Genomic DNA, 27495 nt, shown 5'->3' on the forward strand with positions numbered 1-27495 from the left:
AAAAATATTTAAAAAAAGATAGGTGTAAAATTAACAACCAATGGTTTTCGATGATAAAAATATTCATCAAAAAAAATTAATAAATAAAATTCAACCAATCAATGAGATAAATAAAAGATAACCAATGGTAATTATGACTCACACCATAATCTTACCGATTATAGGTGATTATTTATTAACATATTTCCAAAATGATACTACCAATAAAATTGTTTTAGTCAATGATGGGTGCTATTAATGCCTTACCTAATTTGACCATTTCAAAGAAGGTGACCATAACTTATATTCTAGAAATTGGTTATAACCAGTCCATAGTACTATTAAAAGCAGGCTTAAAAACAGGAATGTATCTTTCAGATGATTATGTCACAGTTTTCACTGAAACCAGGGTAAACAGGCTTAAAAACAGGAATGTATCTTACAGATGATTATGTCGCAGTTTTCACTGAAACCAGGGTAAACAGGCTTAAAAACAGGAATATGTATCTTACAGATGATTATGTCGCAGTTTTTACTGAAGCCTGGGTAACGAATTCCCATTTTATAATTATAATAGTTATGATAGTTTTTTTGTCTCATGAACAATTTAAAAAATGCTACATGAAGATGAAATAGCATACATGCTTATCCTAATTTATAAAATATAAATAATAATAAAATTAATTAACTAAATTAAAGGACAGAAATAGTGATGAGTTAAAATTCAAATGTGATAAAGGAAACAGCGATTAATAATCTTTTTCTTAAAAATTTGGATTTGCATTAAATAATTATTTTTTATTTTTATAATAAAAATAAAATTTTTTTAAATTTAAACACGAACGCCTTGGTCAAAAGGGGAACGCGCTCACCTTTAAAATCAAAAATATAATTATTGTTTTCAAAAAAACGACACTATCGTTTGCAACATTATACAATACATATTTTATTGTTTAAAATTATTTTTTAAAAATTTAAAATATTAGCTTCTAAAGATTGTACAAAAGTTGTAACATTATAAAATTTATGGCTAGGAAATTAATTCAATTTGATGAACCCAATAATGTTACTATTTTAATTGGAGTGCTAGTGCTTCATACAAAGAAGTTTGAATAATGATAGAACTTAGAGACTAGTAGAGATAGAAATTTTAGGCCTGGCCCAGATTTTATTTTTTTTAAATTTTCAAACCCTGCCCAGAAATTAGGTGTCCTTTATTTTACACCACTTTATGGCCCAGCCTGGAATTTTTAAAATTTTGTTAATGCATATTTACAAATTACTTCACACTCCATTTTATGATTTTCCAACTGATTAATTAAAAACTTTATTATTTATTTTTGAAAAAAATCTACATTAAAAGCATGCTTATATAAAATGGGAATTAAAAAAATTAGACATTAAAAAAAAATCCCCAAAAAGCAAGGCTGGCATTGAATCATGATTGGAGACTAGATTTGATTTGCATACTGTCATAAAAATTTGCTGTTTTCGAGAAGAATTTATTTGGGATCTCCAGGTTTGATGATATTTTTCGGCTTAAAAATTTAATGGCTGTCAGGGTCAAAATTTCTTAAAGAGGTCGGATAAAAATAGTATTGGTTAAAAAGAAATGCTTATCGATTTTTCGCGTCATAATTAGTTTATGCATTCCGGAAAGGAATTGTTGTCAAATACATCTGTATATATTAAATCCCAAACTAATTCTTTTCCTTCCTTAAATGGAATAAGAATTATGTCATCTGATCTTTTTCCGTTATTGGTTCCAGAGTAGATAGGTATCAGCTGTTTTATTGAGGATCTTACCTATTGGAGAATTTATTGTTTGATGTCGGATACTTCTCTACCCTTGCTAAATTTGCAGTGAAGAGGATGGTAACCATTAACTTGACTGTCACTTTAATTAACATAATTTTTAAAAGATGGTATATTTTTAATTTTTTCATTTCCAATCTTTAACGCTGGCTTGGCTCTAAAATAATACCATTTTTAGTTTGGGACGGGTCTGCAAGCCTTTGATAGAAATTTTTAGATTATATATTAAAATTATTAAAATCACTGCTATTTGTTTAATTTAGGTTCTTTTAATTATAGTGTTGATTGGCATAGTTGCGCTAAATTGTCCTATAGATTACTAGGATTCTATTTCACAACTCGAATCATGTTTAAGGAAATTTAACTATTAAACTTCTAAATTAGTTGAACTGTTAGTTAATTAACAAAACATTAATAATTTAGAGTTCAGTAAAAAAAAATAGAATGAAAGAAAGAAAATCTATTAGCCGATCTAGAACATTTTTTTTACTCTAAAAAATTTATATTCTGTTATTCCATTTTTTAAAAATCTTCTTATTACTTTATTTTCTTATATATTATTATCATAAAAATTGTTTAATATATATAATTAATACTTTACATTCATTTATATATGAATTTTTAAACAATAGTTAATTATTTGTATATTATATCTTTTAAAAAATTATTTAACAAGTAAATATTTTTGTATAGAAAAACAAATATAATATATAATTTCGCAATCAATCGTGAAGGGGAAAAAATAATATATAAAAAAGAGGAATGCCATGTGTGTTGAACTAAGAGGGAAAAGGGAGTGCTTCGAAGAAACACTTGTAATTCCATTTTAGGATTTCAAATTGAATTTTTTGTTTGACGGAAAGGGACTCGTTTTTAATCCTCGTCTTTATTGAAATTTTTTTACCTAATTGTTTTAAAGATTGGGGTTTCCCAGAACACTAAAAAATAGAGGGATGAAAATAAAATTTAAAAGGGACTTATATTTATTGCATTTTTTGATTCTTGGTGTCACAAGAGGTCAGAGTTTCTATTAGCGGGAAATGAGATAACACAAGTCTTTTGCCACCGAGCCAAGATGTTAAAGACATGCCATCGGGATGCTTACCATCCTCATTTAGGAGACCTAACTGCTCCAAACTATTGGGAAAACCGGCCGAATTCAAAGATTTGCCTCATATCAACCTATTTAGATTGTCATGTCGCAAAAAACGGCCACTGACGTTAAGGTAAGAGAAACAATATTTAGAAAATGGGTCAAATTGCTTATTGCAGGCAGCACAGATGTCAACAGACGGGATAATTTGAAAATCATCTTTTGTGAGTAACATTTCCCTTTTTCCATTCGGAATCGCAGCTACCCATTCATCGCCGTTTCTTATTTTTTTTGCGTTTCTGAGTAGTTGAAGATTAGTTAGATCGGGACACAAACAAAGTTTTTCAAATGCAAATTGAAGCGTGTGAACTAGAACTCTGTAAATTGAAAGTTAAAATTTTTCAAAATTTACGCTGTATAAATTTAAAAATTAACATTAAACTAATAATATTGTAATATATTTAGTGCAATATATATTATAATCGTTAACATCTATATCAGTTATAGCTGAACCTGTGTGCAGCAATATTTTTGATCACTATAACTGGCGCACGGCCGTGGCATTTATAGGCGATTCCAATGATGTTAATAATGATGGCATTCAAGAACATTAAAATAAAAATATATTAATTGAGCTCGAAAGCATATCTGGGAACTATTAAAAATCTAATCAATAATGTTTTGAAAAGAATTGGAACATACTATCTCAAATTTTCAAACTACGAATCGGATCCTATAGTAGAACTATTAATTTTTAAATTTAAAGAAACAACTGATTTTCAATATTCACAAAAATGGTCCACATTAAACTTGGCCTTACTTTACAGAAGTGAAATAGAAACATGATAGTAAATAACGATATCTTGAAAATTATTTCATTTAAAGAAAATATGTTAAAGAAACATGCGTTACTCCTGTTCGCCTACAGGTAATTTATAATAAATATTTTAATTTAATTTTTGTTTCAAAAATTATTTTATTTTACGCCCTAAATTGACGGCGGCCAAAAATGCGGCGCGCCACCTGCCACCGATTGGATTTTTAAACAAAAAGCAAAAAGCTACAGGCCCAGATCATAGGGCGTAAATTTTTTTTAAAAATAAATAAACTAGGGCCAGACCTAAAAACATTATCTCCCTTTTAAAACAATATACAATACAACCAAAATTATTTAAAATAACGAAGCTATGATCAAAAATACAAATCTAGGCCAAAAAACAGTGAACTAGGCTCAATAATAAATTATATTTTTTTTAAATACAGATATAAAAATTATACATAATTCTTTCATACAAAATGAATGTTATAAAATTTGAATTTTTTTTTATCTCTAAAATAAATTCTAAATTGATTATTCTAATGTGAAATATGTTGCCAGTGACACCGAGAGGTGTTAAAGTGTTGCCATTAAGTTTTTTCCCTTGGTCTAATAATGACCAGAAGCAATCTAATCTTTTCACATTTTGATTCGTCTTATACATGGTGGAAAAATATTCAATTTTCTATACTGCTTCTTGTTTGTTATTATTTTTACTTACAAAGAAGAATACACACAATAGGATTAAGGTATATTTCAAAATATAAAAATTTTATTTGAAAACTTTCATAACCTCATTGAAAATCACAAAATAAGCCTTCTTTTTTTAGAAAGAAACATGTGGCCAATATATAGGGCTTTCCTTAAAGTATTAAAACTTAAAATTTTTGAAAAATTGAAAATTTTTATTATGCAAAAAAATCGTTTTTATTTTTAAGAAAATTATTATTTTGTATATAAAGATGTAAAAAATGGCGAAATGAGGGATTATCAAGTCCGCGGGCTCAATTGGATGATATCACTTTACGAAAATGGTATCAACGGAATATTAGCCGATGAAATGGTAAATATCATACCGAACTTTTAAACTTTTAACCATATTTTAATGCAAAATTTATACACTTATTAACCCAACAAACTAAACACAGTAGTTGTTTGGTGTATTTGTCATAGGGTTCCTAGCTTAGCCCAATGGAGCTGTGAACATGTGTTAGTTGAATTCCCGTTAGCCCAAACCTGACCGAAAATAACCCTTACGGTTTTTTTATAATCGTGAATTCGATCTACATGAGTATTTGTTTTATTTTTTACTTTTAAAACTAAATAAAATATGAAAATTGTTTTGTTATTTATCAACTTAGTTCGCGTCAAATAAAATATTTTTAACATTATGATTGTTGCTATGAAATCTATTTAATTTTTATACTTCAATATTTTCTCGTGTTTTATTTTTATCCCTTTATATATTTTTTTAAAGATGCTTAGAATAAACATTTAATATTTATTGTGGTATTTATAGGGGTTGGGTAAAACTCTTCAAACCATAGCCCTTCTGGGGTACATGAAGCATTATCGGAATCACGCTGGGCCCAACCTGGTTATAGCCCCCAAATCTACCCTCAACAATTGGAAATGCGAATTCGAACGGTGGGTGCCCTCGTTGAAAGCCGTCCTACTCATCGGTGATAAAGAGACCAGGGTTTGATTGAATAATATATTCCTACTAATTACTAAGCTTTTCTCAGATCTCACTCATTATATTTATATGATTACATACTTATAAAAAAAATTCCGCAAAGGATAGAAAGTTATGTCCTATTTTTGAATTTGATCGAATCATGAAATATATTCGAATATTATAGTACAATATGTTAAAACACCTTTAAAGATGATATATTTAAATGTTAAATACGATAACCTTTTTATCTTTTTCTTTCATAAATTTAAATTGACATTCCAGTTATATAAAAATTGATATATTTTTTTTGAAAACAAAGGGACCATTATCCTTCAATTATAAAAATTAACAAATAATAAAATATTCATATTTAATAATATACAATTATAAATTTTTTTTAAAAAAATGAAATGTATACACTTTATGTCGATATTAGAATTAGTGATCTGCGGCCTGCTGCCTTTTTTTTAAAAAAATATCGAGTTCGGGCTAGGTCGGGCCTATTTTTTAAGAAAATTCGAGCTGGGTCGGGCCTTAGAAATTTTTTTATTATGTTGAATTTTTGTAAAATAAAAATATTTTATTTTATTTATGGAAACTAGACGCCATATAACATATGTCATTTATTTTGAGTAATTATAAAAATTAGTTTCTATATTTAAATAAATTTAGGTCAGGCCGGTAAATTTTTTAAAAAAATTTCGGGTTCGGGCTAGGCCGGCAAAACTTTTATAAAAAATTTCGGGCATGCGGGCTTGAAAAATTAGGCCCGATGTATATCACTTTGTAGTTTTTAATAGATTTTTAATGAATGACAATCGATAAGCGTAGGAATAGATCATTTTCATATTTTGAGCCGTGATTACTCCGAAAATTGAAATAGTCCCGCGAAATTTTTATTTGATCGATTTGATATGTAACGACCCCCCCCCCCTACCCATATGTATTGAAATTTTCAGCGTCGTAAAATTTTTAATGGCGAAATGAACTTACGATGAAGGTGGGATGTATATTATGGGGATTAAGAATTATAATTCCTAATATCTAAAAGTAAATGCTATCCTCTTTATATATGGGATGAGATGAATAAAATTTTCAGTCCAACAAAATGCTTGGTGGCCTAATATTAACGACGGCTTCAAATTACTGAGACTTGTGAATCATGTCAAATACTTAGTTCCTGAGGTAAACGATCATAGTATAATGGCCGCCAATAAACCATGGGTCACATTCATTTGGACTTTGCATTCACGGAGATATATATTTCGTGATAATAGAAAGCAAATGGTCAGAAATATAAAAAAACTTTCATCTAATAAATTTACCCTGGTGGGAATATTAAGACTTTTTGCCATATATTAGTCACATATAATGGGCCCCCATTTATAAGTCGAGAATTTTTATCAAGGAATAATCTCCATACCACCCACAATTAAATTAAAAGGAGCGTTTATATAAAAGCACAGGATTTCCTTTTTAATTACCGAAATAACCTTCAAATAACAACAAAACTATCTTCATGTTATATTATGAATAAATATCAATCATAGGAAGTCCACTACACTTAAATTAATTTATCCTCATCCATACTTATCTCAGGTACAGGTTCTTTAAAATATAGAGAAAAACATTGTTCTCATTTCAGATCGGAAGGTAAAAATTAAATAAATTAAAAAAGGGAGGGAATATATAACATCATATTTATATATGTTTTATATATTAATTCAAATAAATATACGAATTATTTTATGTATATATGTAATATGTAATATGTTTATTCATTTAAATAATATCTTTTACAATCCATTTTATGTATTCATTTAAATTATCTTTACATTTCATTTAGTTATTCAAACATCATTTTGAATAATGAATATCAGTCAAATCACGTAACGTATTTACCTTAGTGAAATCGCATAACATCTTATATAATTGTCCTAAAATTTATAGGATAGATATTATACGCATGCTAGAATACATTTTTATAAAAATATATTTAGATTTTATAAATAGCACTAATATTTGTTTTGTTTAAAATATTTTATACATTTTATTAATCTGATTTTTAATTTATACATTGGCAAAACGTAGACCTGTGCGCCAACGAAACTATCGGCGGTAGGAGCAATTTTCAAAAATCTAATCGACGGCCGGCGGCGCGCCGATTTTTAGCCGCCTTCAACAAAATCGGCGCAGTTATAAATTTTTATAACATAAATTTTTTTAATTGCTTAATAATTTTTTTTTAAAAAAAACAAATAACACTACAGATATCTCGGCATAATATTTATTTAATAGAAAACTCATAAATCCAAAATCGATTTCGTAATTTTATAATTATCATGTATAAAAATTATATTATTTAAATTTTCGGGACATAATGATGATCTCCTTGAATTAAACGTCAATCCAGTAGAAAAAACTCGGTGTGCTGGTCGCCGGAATGCAAATAATTTTTTTGGTTAGCTTGTAAAGATTGGGAAGTTCACTCTTCTTTTCTCTCCAAAATTTTAGAACGTCCACATCTTGTGAATATCGTTTTCCAAGAAAACTGTGGCATTCTTGTTCTTAGTCACCTAACCTATAAATTTGATACCTTCAAAAAATCTTTCATTCCTATATTATCAATTCAATTGATTAAAAAGGTAATAACAGCACAACATAATAACGCATAATTTCTTACTAGAAGCCATTTTTTAGAGGTTTTAGAATCTGGAATTTTGGTTTGGATATAAAATATTTTTTTAAATCTTGCGATTTTGATGAAGTAGTGTTTTAACAAATTCCCCGTGCTAATGTTTATTGAGAAGTTTATAATTTTATAGCTAGGTTATTATTTTACAAAAAATATATTTTAATTTAGTAAAGATTTTGGCTATATATGAGAAAATAATATTTAAAAAAAATATACTGTGAAAATGGCTCGTCTCCAATAGCCTTTTCTATGCAACAATTGCAGTAAAATTTGTCAGAATTTATGGAAATTGTTTTGTTATCTCTTTTTAAGTGTAAGTATCCAAAAAATTTCTAGACTATGGATTTTTTATTTTCCAGACTTAGGATATTAAAATTATTTATAGAATTATTAAATGTAGATGCATCCATTTTAAAAATATGTAAAATTATGGCAACTTTTAGAATTTTTGATTGATTGATTGAATCTATAATGACGTCAATGTAATTATGATTTTAAAATAGTAGAAAATAAAAATTCATCAAAATCCTGATTGACATTAAAAAAATTACAATAGTGATGTTGACCAATTATTAGAATAAAAAGGTATAAAATATGAAAAAAATTTTTAAGCCGGCCGTGCAACGCCGGCGAGATTTATTAAACGGCGGCTTTCGGCGTAACCAAAAAAGATCGGCGGCCGGTGCACAGGTCTAGCAATACGTGATTTGACTGTATGCGGAAAACGATTTTTAATAAACATTGGAAATTAGATTAAAGCTTCCTAAGTTTAGAGTTTCAAATTGAAGATTTTTTACCGACATTTTTATTAAAAAATCTTTGAAGATTACAAAATAGAGTATTTTTTTTAAAGAAGATTAATTTTTTTAAAAAATATTTGTGATTTTATCATGAAAGATTTTTTATGCAATTTATAAAAATCCTTAAAGATTTTTTATTTCGAAGAATATTTCAAACCCTATTGAGTTTGAGGCTGTCTCTAGGCTTGGTGATACATTCCTAGTTTCTGCTATCTCATATATATTCTCTGTTTTTGTTTCTAATCTTCTTCCACCGCGTGTTGGGGTAAAGTGTCATCCTGAAATATTTTATCACTTATTTTCAATATTTGAAGTGGAATTATTTTGTTTTGACAATCTTGGGGTTGACAAGTTGAAGTGGGAGTAGCAGGAATATTAAAAACTGGAATTTTTAAAAGTTATATTTCGAATTGTTCTTCAGAACCGTGGTTGTTGCTCATCTATTCCAAAAAGACAGTCGCGTTACGGAGATTAGAAACAAAAATCGAGAACCGAGTATATTTGGCATTCCAGATTATAAACTCTAGGAATGTCCCCAAAGCTTGGAACCACCTTCAAGGCTTAATACTAGATACTTATACTTCTCCATCTGATCATTTGCTCGCGAAAAATAGACAAAGAAGGCAAATAAATAAGAAAGTTTTTACTAAGGCGGGTGAAAGTATTAAGTCAAACCCACTTACAGACGTACTGGAGAATACGGGTACCCTATAGAAAGGGACCAATGAAATCTTACGTTATACATTACCTCAACGAGTTTAAAAGTAAGAAAAGAAATGTGATTTTCTCCCCATATGAGGACGTTATTGGATTTGTATCTGCCACTAATTCCCCACAGGAAAGACGTCATTTTTTGTTCATAGATATACGCCGTTTCTTTCGTTTTTTACGAATTTTACTCAAAATCTTCAGCTAATTAGTATATCGAGGCATCTTCCTTATAAATTTCCTCGGACTATTACATTTTCCAAATAATATCGCTAATTTTATCTCCCTTTAATTATAATACACAATATGAATATTTTTATACATGAAAATTTTTATGCGAATATTATCTTCCTGTTATTGATTTGAATATATATATTTTATACGAATTAGGGAGGAAAAAATTTACATAATAATTTTTTTAATAAATGTTTGAAAATAACTCTTTACCTTTCTCAGGAAAGACTGGTTTTTAAGTAATTAATACCTAGGATCAGGTTTTCCACATATATTTTCTTCATAATTAATTCTCCTATTTTCAATAAATCATCAATTGAAATGCATACGATTACTCAGGATAATATTAATTTCATAATATATAAAACAGGAATTAGCGTATCTCAGAAAAATGTTTATTATATCTTCTAATAATTTCTTATATGAATTTATTTCTTCCCCAATAAAATCTTTGATTATATAGTGGCTAGTACAGTATGGGGCCTTTCTCTGAAAAATAAGATAACCTTTTATGAATTTATTTTCTTCCATTAATTAAAAGTTATTGATATTATATTTGCGATTCTGATAATTACTATTAGCACGAATACAATTTTATGTTATAGCGACACAAATTAACAAACTTTATTAAATATATTGAATCGGCCCGAGCTGCTCAAAATTTTATATAAAGTTATTAGACTTATTAAATCGATAAAATATTATCGATGTGTCTAAGTAAAAGATAATTTTTTAAAAACTTATTAATTATCTATTTTAGGGGAATGAAGAAAAATACATAAATTTATGGCAGGTTAGTAGAAAAGATTTAATAGCTCTAACAACAATATTGACGGTGAAACTAAAAATGCCCAAATAAATTTAAAAAATTGAATTATAAATTAATGTCATTTTATTAAAATTAGGGGTGTACCAATACCACTTTATAAAGGCCGATCCGATCCGATATTCCCGATATTAAATTGATATCGGCCGATTACCGATCCGATATCATATCTAATTTTGTATTCTGTAAAGATACCAATGGTTTTAATTTTTAATATACTTTTTATTAGTATAACATCTATAATTTAACTCTACCATAACTTATGTCATTTGAATATATTATAATGATCAGTTATATTTTATATTCAATTTAATTGCAATTCTAAAAGTATATAAAATATATTTATTGTTAAATATAAACAAATATATTATGAAATTTGGAATAAATAATTAAAATAATATTTAACATTAATATATCGAAGATTTCTTTTTAGAAATACCAAAATTTCAAATTTATCAGTCAGCCTGCGGCGATGGTAGCTGTCAATATCACCAGCTTCACTAAAAGAGATTATCGCCCACTTTTATAAAAAGAATGCGTAAAAAAATAACAATATGGCAGAATGTTTATTAATTACTTATTATTAATAAAAAAAGTATACATAAAAATGGATTTCGATTTTATTTATAAAATTAAATTATTAGATATAACTTTTTTTTAAAATTTTATAACATTTTATTTTTGCTAAAGACGCCATTTTATATCGGATCGGAAAATTTTATAATTTTGGCCGATAACCGATATTTTAAAATAGGCAAAATATCGACTCGATCCGATATAAAATATCGGTACATCCCTAATTAAAATTTTACTGACAACCGTCAATGAAAAATAAGTATAAACCTTCGCGGTTGAGGTATATCTTGACGTACATCACAGCACTTATTATTTGAAATTTTCTTTCAATATATATACAAGGATGACCTTATTAAAAATGAAATCCTGAATGGCGAGTGGGACGTGCTTATCACCTCGTACGAAATGGTGATCAAGGAGAAAGCGATCATGAAGCGCTTCAATTGGAAATATCTTGTCATAGATGAAGCCCACCGTATCAAAAACGAAAAATCGAAGGTTTTTTTAAACTCATCGTTTTCTTATGCTACTAAGTAGATTATAAATTCGGTAATATTTATACTAAAGAAATAGAATGATAGTAAAAATAAATAGGGTTGACTGAATTAGGTTATATTAAACATAATTTATGTAATTTTAATACTTTTTAAATTTACAATTCATTTTTAAATATATGCAAAGGGCATAAAACTCAAAGTTACCTACTTTTTGGAATTATTGTCCTTGGCCTCAAGAACAAGCTACCTGCTTCTATCGAATTCATATTTTTTTCTAATAATTTTTCCACCTCACCTTTTTAGACCATCCTTTAGATACTTATTTACTAACCCTGGATAATAATGGGTCGTTTCTAGTACTTATACATCTGGCATTGATACCATCAAATTTATATCATTTCTTTCCTCTCTCTGTTGTCAGTTAACAGTAAATCTAGATTACATATCTGCATTGCCATGATTTTCTATTTCTTAATCAAAGATATGATAACAATAGAGACAATCTCAGTACCTATATAACATGTCATTCAATTTTTTATGAGGATCGATTCACTATAAGATAACAACTGCCCGTTTTAATTGTGATATAATCTTTAATAGGTTTTTGAGGTCCTTGATTCTTCAGTTTAAAATAGCAACTTTATAGGAAATAATTTTTTGCAGTCATAGACTATTAACATATTTACTAATTGCGATTTAATTTTCTTACTCGGTGGTAAACATAATTTACAAATAATTGTTAAACACCCTCATTCTTATCTGAGTAAAGACAGTGACGATTGTTAATTTATGTCTTTTTCAAAAAATAAGAATTCCATATTTGATAAATTAATTTGGATATCGTCTCCGTCTTTAAATTTTTCCCCCGAATACTGACTGCACCATTATTAAATGTTAATAGATTATTAATGCTGAGAAAATTATATAGCAAGACGAATCAAGGATTTTAAGAGTTCATTAAAGATCATATGCTCAGTTTAAATCCTAGAGAAAATTCAAGCAACTATATTTTCAATTAGAAGAATTTTCTAAGGGGCCGTTATTAAGGGAGGGGATGAATGATACGATATTGATGAAACTAATTAAAGCTGAGACTTATCATGGAATGAAGTTTCGTGGCCTTCAGTTATGACGAAAGATACCATTCAGATGACTCAAAACAAATAAGCTACTAACGAGATAAAATAAGTAACTCATCTGGTTCAGATGTTAAATGATAAATATAATTTAGTTAGCAGGGCTAGTAATAATTATGATCTGATTAAAAAAAGATCGGTGTTTAGTAATAATGATGGATATTGCTATTATTATAGGAACTCAAACAGCTGGTGTGCCACATGAAAGCATCCACTTTCTACAGGTGTGGTGAAATAAATCCGAAAATATAAAAATGATTGGCTCATTGAAAATTTAAAAACTTCTAAAAGTTCGAAATATAAATAGTAAATATGTAACTATATGTTGCAAAAATTATATAGAAAGGTGTTATTTTAACAAGAAGAATCAAAGACCTTAATACTCATTACAGATTATATAATCCGTTTCTTATAATCATAAAACGTTGATATTTTTTATTAAATCCTCATAAAAAATTGAATGTTATGACATTTAACCTAGGACACCGAGATGGTCTTTATTTTTATCAAATTTTGATTATGAAATACTGAGAGGCACAAAAAATTTAGTAAATCTATATGGTGTCTATATTTTCTCTGCAGGTACTTCCAACAGAGCAGAGTAACTTGATATAAATTTGATTATAACCTATAAGAGTAATGTAGTTTCTGCCAGAGATACACAAGCGAGTATTCGAAACGACCCGCTATTATCTAAGACTAACAGATATGGAGATAGGAAGGGCTTATAAAGAAGTGAGGAGGGAAAAATGAAAAATAGTCCTGAGAGAAAATATATAGGTTACTTGCTATGGGTGCCACAGACAATCGTTTCAAAATCGTTCAAAGTGAAACTATTACCAACTCATATAAGGACATCAATTATTCATTTTGTCATATTAAAACTTTAATAATACAAAGCAGAAAACTCTAAAATATACCATATAAAATAAATTAATCATTTTATTTGTCTCCCACTTCTTATTTTAAATAAATATATTTTTTTTATAAAAAACAAGCTTTCTGATATAGTCAGAGGTTTCAAATCCGCCAACCGTTTACTTCTGACGGGGACGCCCCTTCAAAATAACTTACATGAGCTGTGGGCACTGTTGAATTTCTTGCTACCTGACGTTTTTGATTCAAGTGAAGTAAGTTAATAACTAAATGCACCACATTTTAGAGCTCAGACCAAAACAATTATTTTGAATTTTCAAAAAGAAATCAAAAAACATAATAAACCAATATTTTTTATTTCGTTTTTATTATCACTTATATGTGTAAAACTTTAATTAAAAACAATATTATCATATATTAGGATTTTGATTCTTGGTTCGATACAACCTCCTGCTTTGGTGATTCAGCTCTGGTCGAAAGATTACACGCTGTAAGCAAAATCATTTTTTTTGATGAATTTATAAACAGCATTACTATTTAAAGTATTAAGTTAAAATTCCTTTGATTATACATGTACATTTATCTATCTTATATGGAATTCATTAGTATTTTTAAATTAGTTTCTGGGAAAAGCCCACCCCCCTGGTAATCTATTTAAAATGGCTCCAATGATAATAGTTGGGGGAAGGGGTGTTTTACCCAAATGCATGACATTACAATTGAGAAATAAGAAGTGGTTGGGTGTTATGATTGGGGTCACTGAATATAGAGATAGAACCTTATAATATTAAGCATCGTTATTCGAATTTATTTTTTTTATTGTCTTTATAGGTTTTGAAGCCTTTCTTATTACGAAGGCTCAAGTCAGAAGTCGAAAAAAAATTGCCACCCAAAAAAGAAAGCAAAATTTTTATAGGTCTCAGTAAAATGCAGAGGGATTGGTATGTAAATCTTTACATCACATTTTTATACATTAATACCAGAGACCTGCAGAGGCCACGTTTTTAGGCCCAATCCGCGTCGCCGGATATAAAAAATACTGCCTTATTTTTAAACCCGACTTCCGAATATTTAATCGTTTGACGTGGCCCAAATCGGAATTTAATTTTATCATTTTATATAATTTTGGCTTGTATTTTGTAAATTATTTCCAAGGGAAATCGAAAAAAAAAATTTATGGAAAGAAAATGAATGTTAAATTATCCCATTATATGTTTTTTCTGACTAGTTAATATTGTTATAATTTTTAAAAGAATTAGGTTATTATCCGGGAATATTTTTACTCCTAATCCCAGCTTTTTAATTTATTTAATGAGGATTTATGAAATCCATTTTATATTCCACTTTGGTCCAGGCCTTATTTACGGATCCTAGCCTTCAGGTCTGTTATTATAGACATATTTTAAATTTTATTATGTTTGAAGAATAGATAAGATGGGATGAAAGCAAAAAAAGATTTAAAATGACAAATAAAAATTATGTTAAGAATTTTGAAGAATCTGATACTTCGAAATTTCATTGATTTTTTATGGATTGAAACAAAGGGAAATAATTATTAGCTTAAAATTTTCATTTTTTAGCATTCTCATTTCAACTTGATATAATTCTATAATACATTTAAATAGGATTTTCTAAAAAAATATTGAATTCTCATTCATTTACCTCGAAGGTAATCATAATTATTGATTACCTAATATCAAAGTAAGTAACAACAATATAAAAACGTGTGAAATGAGAATATAATTTTAAAATATTTTCTATAATTTCAACTTAATTTAATTTTAAAAAATTTAAAAAATAACACAAAAATTGAAACAAAACGTCTAAAAAAAGGTATACCAAAATCCTGATGAAAGACATAGACATAGTCAATGGAGCGGGTAAGTCGGACAAAATGAGACTCTTGAATATCCTCATGCAACTTCGCAAATGCGCTAACCATCCCTACTTATTCGACGGAGCTGAGCCTGGTTCATATTTATATATTTTATTATTAGTCTACACCTCCCCCTTCATCGGCTCTAGGCATTTATTATCGCCTAACTAGCTTAACATCACACTGTGTTCTAAGTTCCCTTTAAATCCCTATAAAAATTATTAGTCCATGTCTAATTAGATCCTATGATCCAGTCCAGACAAAATTTACTATCACTTGAGCCCGAAATAATTCAGTTCTGAATATTTATTTTCATTTTCAATTTTGTGAATTATAATAAATATTATAAAATTCGATTTATTCTTTTTTATTGATGAATTGAGTATATTTTTCGAATCTTGGATAAAAAAATTTTCTCGAGGATAATTTATAGAAAATAAGGGACGTTAATTCCTTTTTACCTTCCACGCCTACTCCTTGACAGTTTACTTAACTGGTTAAACACTTTTAAAAACATTTTAACGTTAGGGAACTAATCATAATTAATAAATATTTAATATATGTTATTATAACAGGTCCGCCATACACGACAGAAGAACATTTGGTTTATAACAGTGGTAAAATGGTGGTCTTGGATAAATTATTGCCTAAATTGCGAGCCGAAGGTTTTATTTTTTTAAAAATATAGCGTCTATTATTTATATGTAAATTTATATTAATCGTTATTCCTCAGTCATTTTCACACCTTCGATTCCTATCTATTAGGTTTTCCCAGACAATTTTACATTTTTTCACCACACCTGGAGGGACGAAACTTATATTGTGGGACACATTTTAAAACTGTCTCCCCCTCCTTCTAATTAAGAAAATGCAAAAAACAATTAGTATCTTAAATTATTTATAAAAATATTATGTCGTATTTTTGAAATTTATATTAATTTTACTTGTTATTAATGATTAATCTTTTAAGAAAGTGATATCTTTAAAAAATCTTTTTGATAAACTAAACTATGTTTTTAATTTGGATGGAAAAAAATTTCAGTTTTGAGAAGAAAATATCCCACCCATCACACCACCCTCCCTAGTTACACCACTAAGTGAAATAACATTTATTAAGCCCATAACATAATAAAATTAATCATTTTGACGATCTTACTTTTTAATCTTGAACTTATCTCAAAAAATTATCTATATTTTGGCAGATTATGTTATAAGAACAACATCAGATGACAATTATATTATTGTTATCATTTTTGAAAATTCAATTTGTGTTTTCTTGATTTAATTTATTTCTTATATTTTTTATATTGTATCCATGTTTTCTTCACCTATGAAAGGTTCTCGCGTTCTCATATTCAGTCAGATGACGAGAATGTTGGACATTTTGGAAGATTATTGCTACTGGAAGGGTTATCAATACTGCCGCTTGGATGGGAACACCCCTCACGAGGACAGAGCAGTAAAAAGGGAGAAATTTTAATCAATTTTTTTTCGATGGATTTGTAATTCCAAAATGTCTATATAATTGATTCTCAAAACAAATAATACATATTTTTGTATCTCTAATTAAGGCTTCTATAACGGAGTTCAATCGGCCAGACAGCCCCAAATTTCTCTTTATGTTGAGCACCAGAGCCGGAGGGCTTGGCATCAATCTGGCCTCAGCTAATGTCGTCATCTTGTTCGATTCCGATTGGAATCCTCAAGTCGATTTACAGGCTATGGTAAAAATATATATTGCATTTTGTATTAATAAATAATAAAATTAAGAACAGAATTAATATATTATCTCTTTAGGATAATAGATTATCAAGATGATAATTAAAATATGACCCACCTTCATCAAATAAGATGCCAAAGCTCACAAAGAATAAAACAAATTAAGAAAAAATATGAAAAATCTACCACTTATAAAATAATTTTTAGAGAAGTAATGGACAAATCTTATAATAAAAATAGGTAACCACTTTAACTCGGGGAAATTTTTAATATTATTTTTTTTAAATTTTTTTTAAAAAATGTTTTAAAAATTTTTTTTATTAAAAATATAATAAATATGTGATCATCTGGATATTGGTGGAAATTTTTTGATTTAATAAATCAAAGTTTCATTATTCAAAAGTTTTAAGAATTGCATACTTTTTTCGTTCAATTGGCATAATTTTAGATTTTGGTGCAATAAGAATTTTTTTTAAATATTTTTTTTACTGGAAGAAAGTCTTCTCCCATCTATATATGTATATGTATATGTGAATATTCTTATTTTCGTAATATTAAAAATATGTCAAATTTAAGTAAATTAATTAAATTTTTAAATGATATGAATTTATATAAAACTATTTATGTTTTTCCTTAAAATTATATATATATCTATATATTATTAGTTTATATATTATGTTTATTAAAATAAATTGCTTAATTACCTAGTATTTGATTTAATGGTCCTAACTTAGTAGCATCGAATATGGCACACGCTTTTTTAAAATTTTTAAATAATATACTCTATTTTTAATGTAAAATTAAAGAATTGATAATTTTTACAAAAAAAATTATAGTCTTAATTTAATAGCATTTAATATAGCACACACTTTTTCCATTTTTAATGTAAAATTAAAGAATTTTAAAAATTTTCACAAGAAAAAAAATATGGAATTCTTAAAACTTTTGAGTAATGAAACTTTGAATTATTATTACATCAAAAAATTTCCACCCATATCCACACGATCTCATATTTATTGTTTTTAAATAAAAAATATATTTAAAAAAAATAATATTAAAAATTTCTCCGAGTTTTATTGAGTTACCTAAAAATAATATTAACTGTAGGTATGTAATGTAGGGGATATCTCCTGAAATTTCTCCTATAGTTTCCCCAATATTTATTTTAAGTTTTTTTGATCAAATAATTTGGATTTTTTCTTATTAGTTCATATATCATATTTGTATTTTGTTTTTGTATGTACGTTCATTTTCGATAAGATAATAATATAATATCTCAACTCTAGTAATGTTCATAAGAAGGAAAATTTTGATTGACGGAAATATATAAAATATTTAATAATAACTTAAATAAGAATGAGGAGTAGGATTTAAGGTTAAAGAGATATAGGATAAGGCAAACTTCCTCTTCTAATTTTAATTGAACTAATAATAATATAAATTTTTGAAAAAATAGTTTATGAAATATATTGATAATTTCGCAACACCATTTTTATGTGAAATTGTTCATTTTCTATAATGCAACGTTTATTTAGAAGAGATTATTTCAATCTTTAAAAATAGATTTTAGGTTCTTACAAGATATTTACTTAGTAAGATTTTTTTAAAGTGAATATGAGAGGATTAAAAATATAGTAACCGAAAGCTAAGATGATGGGTAGACAAATATAAGAGTCGAATGTATTATATTATTTATTATAGCAATCCCTAGTCCTATTTTCTATGAATTAATTGAAACAGGGACCTAGTGAATTTACTAAAATAATTGTAGAAATAGGAAACACAAAAATTAACATTATAGTAAATAATGCAAATAATGAAAAAAGCCTGGATACTTATGAGAATTAAATATCCAATTATCAACTGCATTGGGTCAACATCTGAAGGACTTAATTTGCTTTTAAAGGATCTAGCAAATAAAATATTTCTAATATAAATTTTAAGTCCAAATTATTATAAAATATGTAATATCAACATTCATTTATACATTTATGGATAAACAACTACTTAAAGATAAAAATAATAATATTTCCTTAAAGTTGTCTATCCCGCCTAACTATTTGGACTCTATAGTTGTGATAATTAATGGTCTGTAAAAAATATAGATATTTTGCTACAATACTCCGAATTTTTATAGAGATAGGAGACCTAATCTTCTTGATATTGAAGTTTTTAAAATCAAGCTTTATTCATATCAGGGAAATCTCTTATGGCACGAAATTATTGAAATCGTACAATTTATAAAAATCATGAAATTTTTTGTTGCCGGGACATAGATTACCCTGCTCATATACCCCAATATATTACAGATTTAATAAAGACAATGATAAAGGAAAATGCACAAATACGTAACAAGAGAACAGAATTTATATATCAGTCCATTTCTGGATAAATTTTCTCTTACGTCCCATATAATTTGTTTGAAATCATTGAGTAGATTAGAAATTCTAATCATTTACAACATTATACTTTGTTGTCTTGAGTTTTTCTTTGTATACAAGCAGATATGTATCGATACTTATTTTTTTTTACCAATAGAGCTGATACCAAGTTTCCTTAAAATAAAATATGTAGAAAAAAATATGGAAGAAAATATATTATAAAATTTTTGTCAATCTCTACTTCCACGAAAATGTATTTCGATTTTAAAGTAAGCCATAAATAATATTTTTGAATTTTAATAAAGATTGTAATCGTAATTTATTTTCTTGTATGCTTATTCTTTATTATAAAGTTAATTCTGCAAAAACAATAATAAGAATAAATTCTAAAAGAATAACAATCTTTTCTTTATTCTTATTACTTAATTATAAAATATTAGGCATTCAATTAACATGTGTGATGGAGCCTAATATTTTATTTTTTCTGATTTGTTTACAAATTTGTTGATTTTTTTAAATTCATCAATTCATAGCTTAATAGGCCTATTTAATTTTTTTTATAAGGGTTGATTATTATTAGTATCAGTTAAAATAGAAAGTATTTCCCAATATCACGAGTATCGATATCGGTGTATCTCTGCATGAAAATTATTTTTGAACTAAATATTACAAATTTTTAAAAATAGTGAATTATAAATAAAATCAATGCACTAATCCAGGATCGGGCTCACAGAATCGGGCAACTCAAGCAAGTTAGCGTTTTCAGGTTCATCCTAGAAAACACTGTCGAAGAGAGGATAGTTGAAAGGGCCGAAATGAAATTGAGGCTCGACAATATCGTCATTCAACAAGGTAATTATGCTTTTATATTTTTGGATATAATGGGTTGATGGGAAAGGATTGTAGGTAAAATAGATTAGATTGCCATATTTATTGGCCTGTTAATATATATTTTTTTTAGCTGTCAGGGTGGTTGTATTATATTTTATAATTTGTTCTTTATATTTAATTTATACCATAAAATGTTTCCTTTTCATATAAAAAACGGATCCATTTTTAAGGATTCGTGACAATTTATATTATATTATTATGTAAATTTTTAATAATTAATAAATATTAATGATTAATAATAAATGATTTATATGATTTAACCTTAAAATTAAAATATAATGTCTTGTTTTGTAAAATATGATAAAGATTTGGTTGTAATCCTTGTCTAATCTTCCTATGAATGAAAGAAAGAAAAAAATATTTGAATTTAAAGTTAGCTTTAAATTTATATAAATTTTAAAGAAAAGGTGTTATTTCGCATATTTTATAAAAACACACGTTTAACTTGATATAGGCCGATTGGTGGAACAGAAAAACGCTCTTAACAAAGACGAAATGCTGGGAATGATCCGGCACGGGGCCAGCCATATATTCGCCTCCAAGGAAGGCGATATAACTGAGGAAGACATCGATATCATATTAGCCAAAGGCCAAAGAAAGGTTTTTTCACTACTATTTTCTGTTAGGTTAAACTATAACCAAAATAATGTACCCGACAAATCATGAATTATCTTATACCTCGCTATAACGTTATATATTTTTTAAACATTATTTGACAGACCGAGGAGATAAATGCGAAGTTGGCTACAATGGGGGAGAGTTCGCTCCGAAATTTTACACTTGACGCTCCGCCACCATCATCTACCGCCTTGACGGCATCGGCGACTGCTTTTGATGGAGATCCCGCTACGGACAGTGTTTACCGCTTTGAAGGGCGCGATTACCGCGAAAAACAGAGCCACGGAACTCTTGGTAAGAAAAACCACTTTTTCACTACTACAGAAATTTTGTTTTAAAACATCACTCGATGTTCTCTAATTTTAAATATATACTAATATGTGTTTAGGACCCCTAGGCTGGATCGAACCTCCTAAAAGAGAAAGGAAGGCTAACTACGCTGTCGATGCATACTTTAGAGAGGCCCTAAGGGTGGGCGAACCAAAAGCGCCGAAGGTATAATCTATAAATATAAACCTGCATATTTTACTGCTAATATTTATTTAATAGAGCTGTAAAATATCGGGGAAACCCCAAATTTCTTGCGAAAATTTACATTTAGGGATAAGCTTTTTATAATTTCATATGTGAATAAAATTTTATGGTTTAATATTTAAGTTTTGCATAATTTATCCATGCCTATGAAACTTTCTGGAATAATCCTTTTTTTATATATGCGATGATAAGATATTATCAATATCCAATTATATCGGAAATAAACATTTCTCAATATAACCGAAAAAGGGAAAACATTTAGATTCCTCATCACCAAAAGATGATTTTGATATTTAATTTAAAAGTGGGTGCAGACTGTGAAATTATGCTTGACACGATGGGTCACGGCGTGAGTGTGTAAAATTATAATTATTAGGCGTGAATGGGCCTTCACAAAAATTTTGCCAGGCGTGAATCACAAAAATTTTAATTTTTAAAATTGTTTTTTATGAATATAAATTTGCAATTTTATAATTATATATATTCTATAATTTAATTTAGTTCTTTTTAAAAACAACAATTTTTTCCGGCTTATAAATTTCATTTGAATGAAAAATAATAAAATGGAAATTTAGTAATAAATAAATTAAATTTAAATAGGCTTCATTTTCAATTATCATTTATAACTTTTCTAATTCATCCTGCACACATATGTAACATAGGGGAAATTTCCCCTATAGTTTCCCCAATTTAAAAAAAAATTTTTAGAAAAATATTTTTTCTTCTTGGTTCATATATCATAATTATGTTTTGTTTTTGTATGTAATGTAAGTTCATTTTTGATAATATAATATTAGCCCACTCTAGTAAGTATCTTCGATAGGAAATTTTTTTATTTACTGAAATATATTTAATTTAATAATAGCTGAAATAAGTATAAGAGCTAGGATTAAAATTTAAAGAGATAAGGGTAAGGTAGGTCAACTTCCTCTTTTAATTTTGATTCAACTAATAATGATTTAAAATCTGAAAATATATTGAATATTTTGCAACAGGCATTTTTATGTTAAATTATCCATTCTCCATAATGCAACGTAATTTAGAAATGATTATTTCAATCTTTAAAAGTAAAAATTTGTAAAACAGTGAATATGAAAGAATTTATTATAGTCACCGAAAGATAAGATAAATTATAAATTTGACCCTTATTAATGATGGGTGGACAAAGAATGGAATATATTATAAATTTTATTATAGCAATCCCAAGTCCCTATTTCTATAAATTAATTTAAACAGGGACCGATTGGTATAAGGGAGAATATATATCTACTGAATTTATTAAAGTAATTGAAGAAATAGGAAACCAAAAATTATATCATGATAAAGGATAATGCAAGTAACAAAGAAATCATGGATACTTGTGAGAAATAATTAATCAATTATCGAATGCATTAGGTCTGAAGTCCATGGACATAATTTGCGTTTAAAGATTGTCTAACTTAAATTTTAGTAGCAAAAGCCCAAACTATTATAAAATATGTAAAGTTCAACATTCTTTTTTACGTTTAAGGTAAAACAACTATTTAAAGATAAAAAAAAGGATTGTTTTCTTAAAGTTGCCTAACCCAACTCATTGAAGTATTGTTATGATAATTAATGGTTTGTTAAAAAATAAAAATATTTTGAGGATAAGTATTTTTAAAGAGACTTATTGGATAAGGAAATTTTTTAAAAATGATTTTATACAGCTATGCAATTTTATAAAGCCTTTTCTACACAAATAAAGGTAGTGGAAGCGGACATATCAAATTTATCTGACGTTCCTTAAGCATTTATTTATATCAGGGAGATCTCTTACGGGACAAAATTATAGAGATCGAACTTTAAAAAACGGAAATATATACTTGAACCAAGATATTGCGGATTTAATTTTAAAGACAATATGATAAAGGATTACATGTTATTAAACCGGATTTCTGGATACCTATATTTAGAGATTTTAGAGATCTGGAATCGTTTTTATCTTCAAACGAAGATAAAAATATTAAATAATTGAAATTATATCTTACTTGTTTAAATAATATATTGTCCATATATTTTTGATAAACCATGAAAAAAAAATCGATATTGACCTGTAAAATAATTTTTTAAAGGAAATTTCCCGTAGTTTTCCTATTTTTCTGTTTTTTCCTCAATTATAATTTCTCGGGAAATTTGCATCACTAGTTATTTTCTATATTCAATCGCTTATTAGAAGAAAGGCTAACACAATTGAAATAAAAGAACGTCATTTTTATTTTGTGTTATTATGGAATTAGAAAAATAAACACTATGATAGAATAAATTCAAAAAAGGGTAAAAATATAGCAATAAAGTTTTGAAAAATTAAAAACACCGTGAATTTTCTAACTTGACGGGAGTAATCAAAATATTGTCTTTCATGAGCAGGCGGATCGGGCCAAATTTTTTTTAGTAGTAAGTGTGAAAGAGCGTGATTTTTTTTATTGCCACCATGAGTGGGCGAGCAGTTAATAAAAAATTAAGCCCGCGCCAACTTCTAATTGAATTGTCATAAAAGGCCAATATTTTAAGATAAAATAAATAATTTATAAGATTTCATTCACAGTTTCGTTTTTCCCAAATTTTTTCTAACTAGGGCATAATTACTTATACAATACTTATTAAAAATCAAGGCTCCTCGACCCCCTAAGCAACCCAATGTGCAGGATTTCCAATTTTTCCCGGCCCGCCTCTTTGAACTGCTTGACAAGGAGATATACTCCTACCGTCACTCCATCGGCTACAGGGTCCCCAAAGATGCCGCCACCTTATTATTAACTACTACATCCACTGGAACCGTACCCACCGCCGCCCTCGAACGTCTCCGTGCCGCCGAGCAAGCCAAGGTTGATACTGCCCTTCCACTTACGGAGGCGGAGACCGTTGAGAAAGATAAACTTTTAGCTACGAAAGGTAAGTCCAATTATGGATTTAAAAAAAAGATTTCTTTTTTTGTCAGTCTCTGATAAATGGTATGATTTTAAATAATCATACCCTAACTTAAATATTAATAAATTTACAAACCAAGCCTGAGAATCACAAAACTGAGGCCAAACCAAATTTTTAAAAATAAATTGAATTACATCAATTAATCTGCTGGAATATCATATATGGATCATTTTAACCTTCATTTGCAATATTTTCAATTTACAAAATACAATTAAGCTCATTGAAAAAATTATGCTGGATTTAAACAATCATAAAATTTCGACCTCTACAAGTCTTAAATTTTTACTATGAATAATGCATCCTCCAATTTTCATAAATTTTTTTATTGCGACTTTTTAAAATTATAGGTATTTATACTAAAATATATCACGAATATATAAACTATTTGATGATATTTCCATATATTTGTTAATGTTTTTTTTATTTATAATAATTATTGAATTTAAAAAGAAGGTAAACTATCAGCGTATAATAAAACTTTTCATAAAATTATTTATGTATGTAAATATTATATTATACCTGAAAGGTTTTACCGGATGGACCAAACGTGATTTCAACCAGTTTGTGAAGGCTAACGAGAAGTGGGGCAGAGATGACCTAGAGAATATATCCCGCGATGTGGAGGGTTAAATATATATTTTTATGATATTTCGAACTTTTGCACAGAGTTGTACAAAAGATCTTCTTTGAAGATTTTTGAGCGAGATCTAGCTCAAATATTTGAGCAAGATTTTTGAAGATCGTAAAATTTGAAGATCTTTTATTTTTTAAAAATTTTGTGTAACGATCTTCAAAGATCTTCATGATATTTATTTTTTTACCCCTTTATTAAAAGCCCAGATGTTTTTCAATTTTTATCAAGTCAGGAGGAGAGGTATAAACATAAAAGAAATATTATATTAATAAAATTGAAAAACATCTGGGCTTTTAATAAAGGGGTAAAAATATAAATATCATGAAGATCTTTGAAGATCGTTACACAAAATTTTTAAAAAATTAAAGATCTTCAAAGATCGACTTTTTATTTTGAGCAAATGTACAACTTTGCACAATAAATCCTTCATCGTCTGCTTGCTGATAGTATTAATTCCGAATAATTTCCTTGTTTTATAGTAATAGATGTATACTATAAATATTTAACACTACCCTATAATATTTATATATATTTATGAGTTTTTAATTTTTTTTATATTCTAAAATGAATGACACAAAGTTTTGAACAAGATACATATAAATTATTTATACTTTTATTAGAACTGGTTCGATTTCCTTTTGAATTTAGAAAGTGGTTTCAGTTCCTGGAAATAAGAGGGACCCTGGATGCGGTTTCTAGATTCAGGCTGAACAGAGTTGTTAAACGCTATTTTTAAAAGTAGCGCGCTACCGCTATAGCAAAAAAAGTAGCGCGCTATTAGCTACTTTTTATAAAAAAAATTTTAGAAACAAATGAAACAAATTTATTTTATTTTTTTTTGCTTATAATGTAAATGTATAATAAATAATATATAAAAATCAACATTTATAAATATAAAAATATAGTTAGTTTAGATTATAAAAAAATAAGCAATATAAATAAATATTTATTTTAATTTGTTGCATTTTAATAATAATATAGCGATGATCAGAAAGTATAAGCTTTGCTTTGCTAAATAATCTCTCGACACTAGCACTTGAGGGCAAGGAAGCTCTAAAAATATTTAATCAGATCAATTTATAAATATAAATAAGTTTTTACCTTCTGTTATGTGTCCAACTATCTGCCGGTGTACATACATAAGATATATCTGATAACTCTACTATTAGAACATCTTTCATCACTTTGAAGTTGTCGGCTATTTTATTCATAAGTGTCTGGCGACATAAAACTGTTGTGCCAGGGGATAAAGTTTTAATCATCATATTAAATGATGGATTATCAATTAAGGACAATGGCTGAACTGTGTCTATAATAAAATCAACAATTACTTTATCAACCAATTTTTGTGAAATATTGGCATTTTTATTATCAATTAATTTGGTTTGGATAGTATTTGTCTTTTTGAATGAAAATTCTCTTATACCAAAATTTTTTATATGTTTTTCTATTTCCTTATAGCAATTGGCGTGAACAGTCTAATAAAATTAATTATATTATAATGTAAAAATAACAATTTACCTTTAGGTGTTTCTTCAGGTTATAGCTACTCGATTGATTTGATGATATATTTTTTTTACAGTTTAAGCACAGGAATTTGAATCCAGATTTTGTTTTAATAATTTTAAAAAAATTTTCAAATCTAGGGAATGGAAAATCGTTATTAGAGCTATTAAGTACATTTTCTTCCATTGAATCTTCCATGTCTGTATCACTTTCAAGGATTTGGATATCCATGGGCGATGCCATTTTAGATTATTAACACAGATTGAAAATATAAATTAAAAATTGAAAATATATTTAAATTTCAAAATTAAATAATAAATTATAAAAATTATAATTAATTATGATATTATATTTAAATTTTCATGTTACATTCATTATATTTTTTAAAAGTAGCGCGCTAAAAAATTAAATAATTTAAAAAAAAGTAGCGGCTATTAGATATAGCTACCAAAAGATAGCGCGCTACTTTAACAACTCTGAGGCTGAATTCATAGTGGGATCCTATCCAACATAATTTAACAACTGAACGATTTAAAAATTTTTTTAGTGATATCAATTTTTCTTTATTAAAATCAATAATTCAAATTAATATTAATAGAGAAAAATTGATCTCGTAAACAGATTCTAAAAATATATTCGGCTGTTAAATGCTGTGGA

General features: G+C 27.4%; 1 protein-coding gene across 3 annotated transcripts in view; it reads left to right on the plus strand.

The window, feature by feature from the left end:
• Nucleotides 1-27495, plus strand: part of LOC135922500 (SWI/SNF-related matrix-associated actin-dependent regulator of chromatin subfamily A member 5-like) — a 50415-nt gene that overhangs the window by 12408 nt on the left and 10512 nt on the right. For 2 of the 3 annotated variants that reach the window (XM_065456861.1, XM_065456862.1), the window contains exons 5-20: nt 4667-4767; nt 5224-5403; nt 11564-11719; nt 13853-13984; nt 14152-14220; nt 14562-14671; nt 15564-15700; nt 16182-16271; nt 16944-17065; nt 17178-17330; nt 20426-20558; nt 21052-21197; nt 21317-21509; nt 21604-21710; nt 24383-24662; nt 25225-25323. In XM_065456861.1, the coding sequence (XP_065312933.1) occupies nt 4667-4767; nt 5224-5403; nt 11564-11719; nt 13853-13984; nt 14152-14220; nt 14562-14671; nt 15564-15700; nt 16182-16271; nt 16944-17065; nt 17178-17330; nt 20426-20558; nt 21052-21197; nt 21317-21509; nt 21604-21710; nt 24383-24662; nt 25225-25323 (2208 nt within the window). Of the gene's footprint in view, nt 1-3381; nt 3816-4666; nt 4768-5223; nt 5404-11563; nt 11720-13852; nt 13985-14151; nt 14221-14561; nt 14672-15563; nt 15701-16181; nt 16272-16943; nt 17066-17177; nt 17331-20425; nt 20559-21051; nt 21198-21316; nt 21510-21603; nt 21711-24382; nt 24663-25224; nt 25324-27495 lie in introns of those variants that run through there. The other variant, XM_065456863.1, reaches the window with a different exon arrangement.

The sequence above is a fragment of the Gordionus sp. m RMFG-2023 genome, chromosome 1 (genome assembly GCF_954871325.1).
Source record: "Gordionus sp. m RMFG-2023 chromosome 1, tfGorSpeb1-WG-v2, whole genome shotgun sequence".
Classification (NCBI taxonomy): Eukaryota; Metazoa; Nematomorpha; class Gordioida; order Chordodea; family Parachordodidae; genus Gordionus; species Gordionus sp. m RMFG-2023.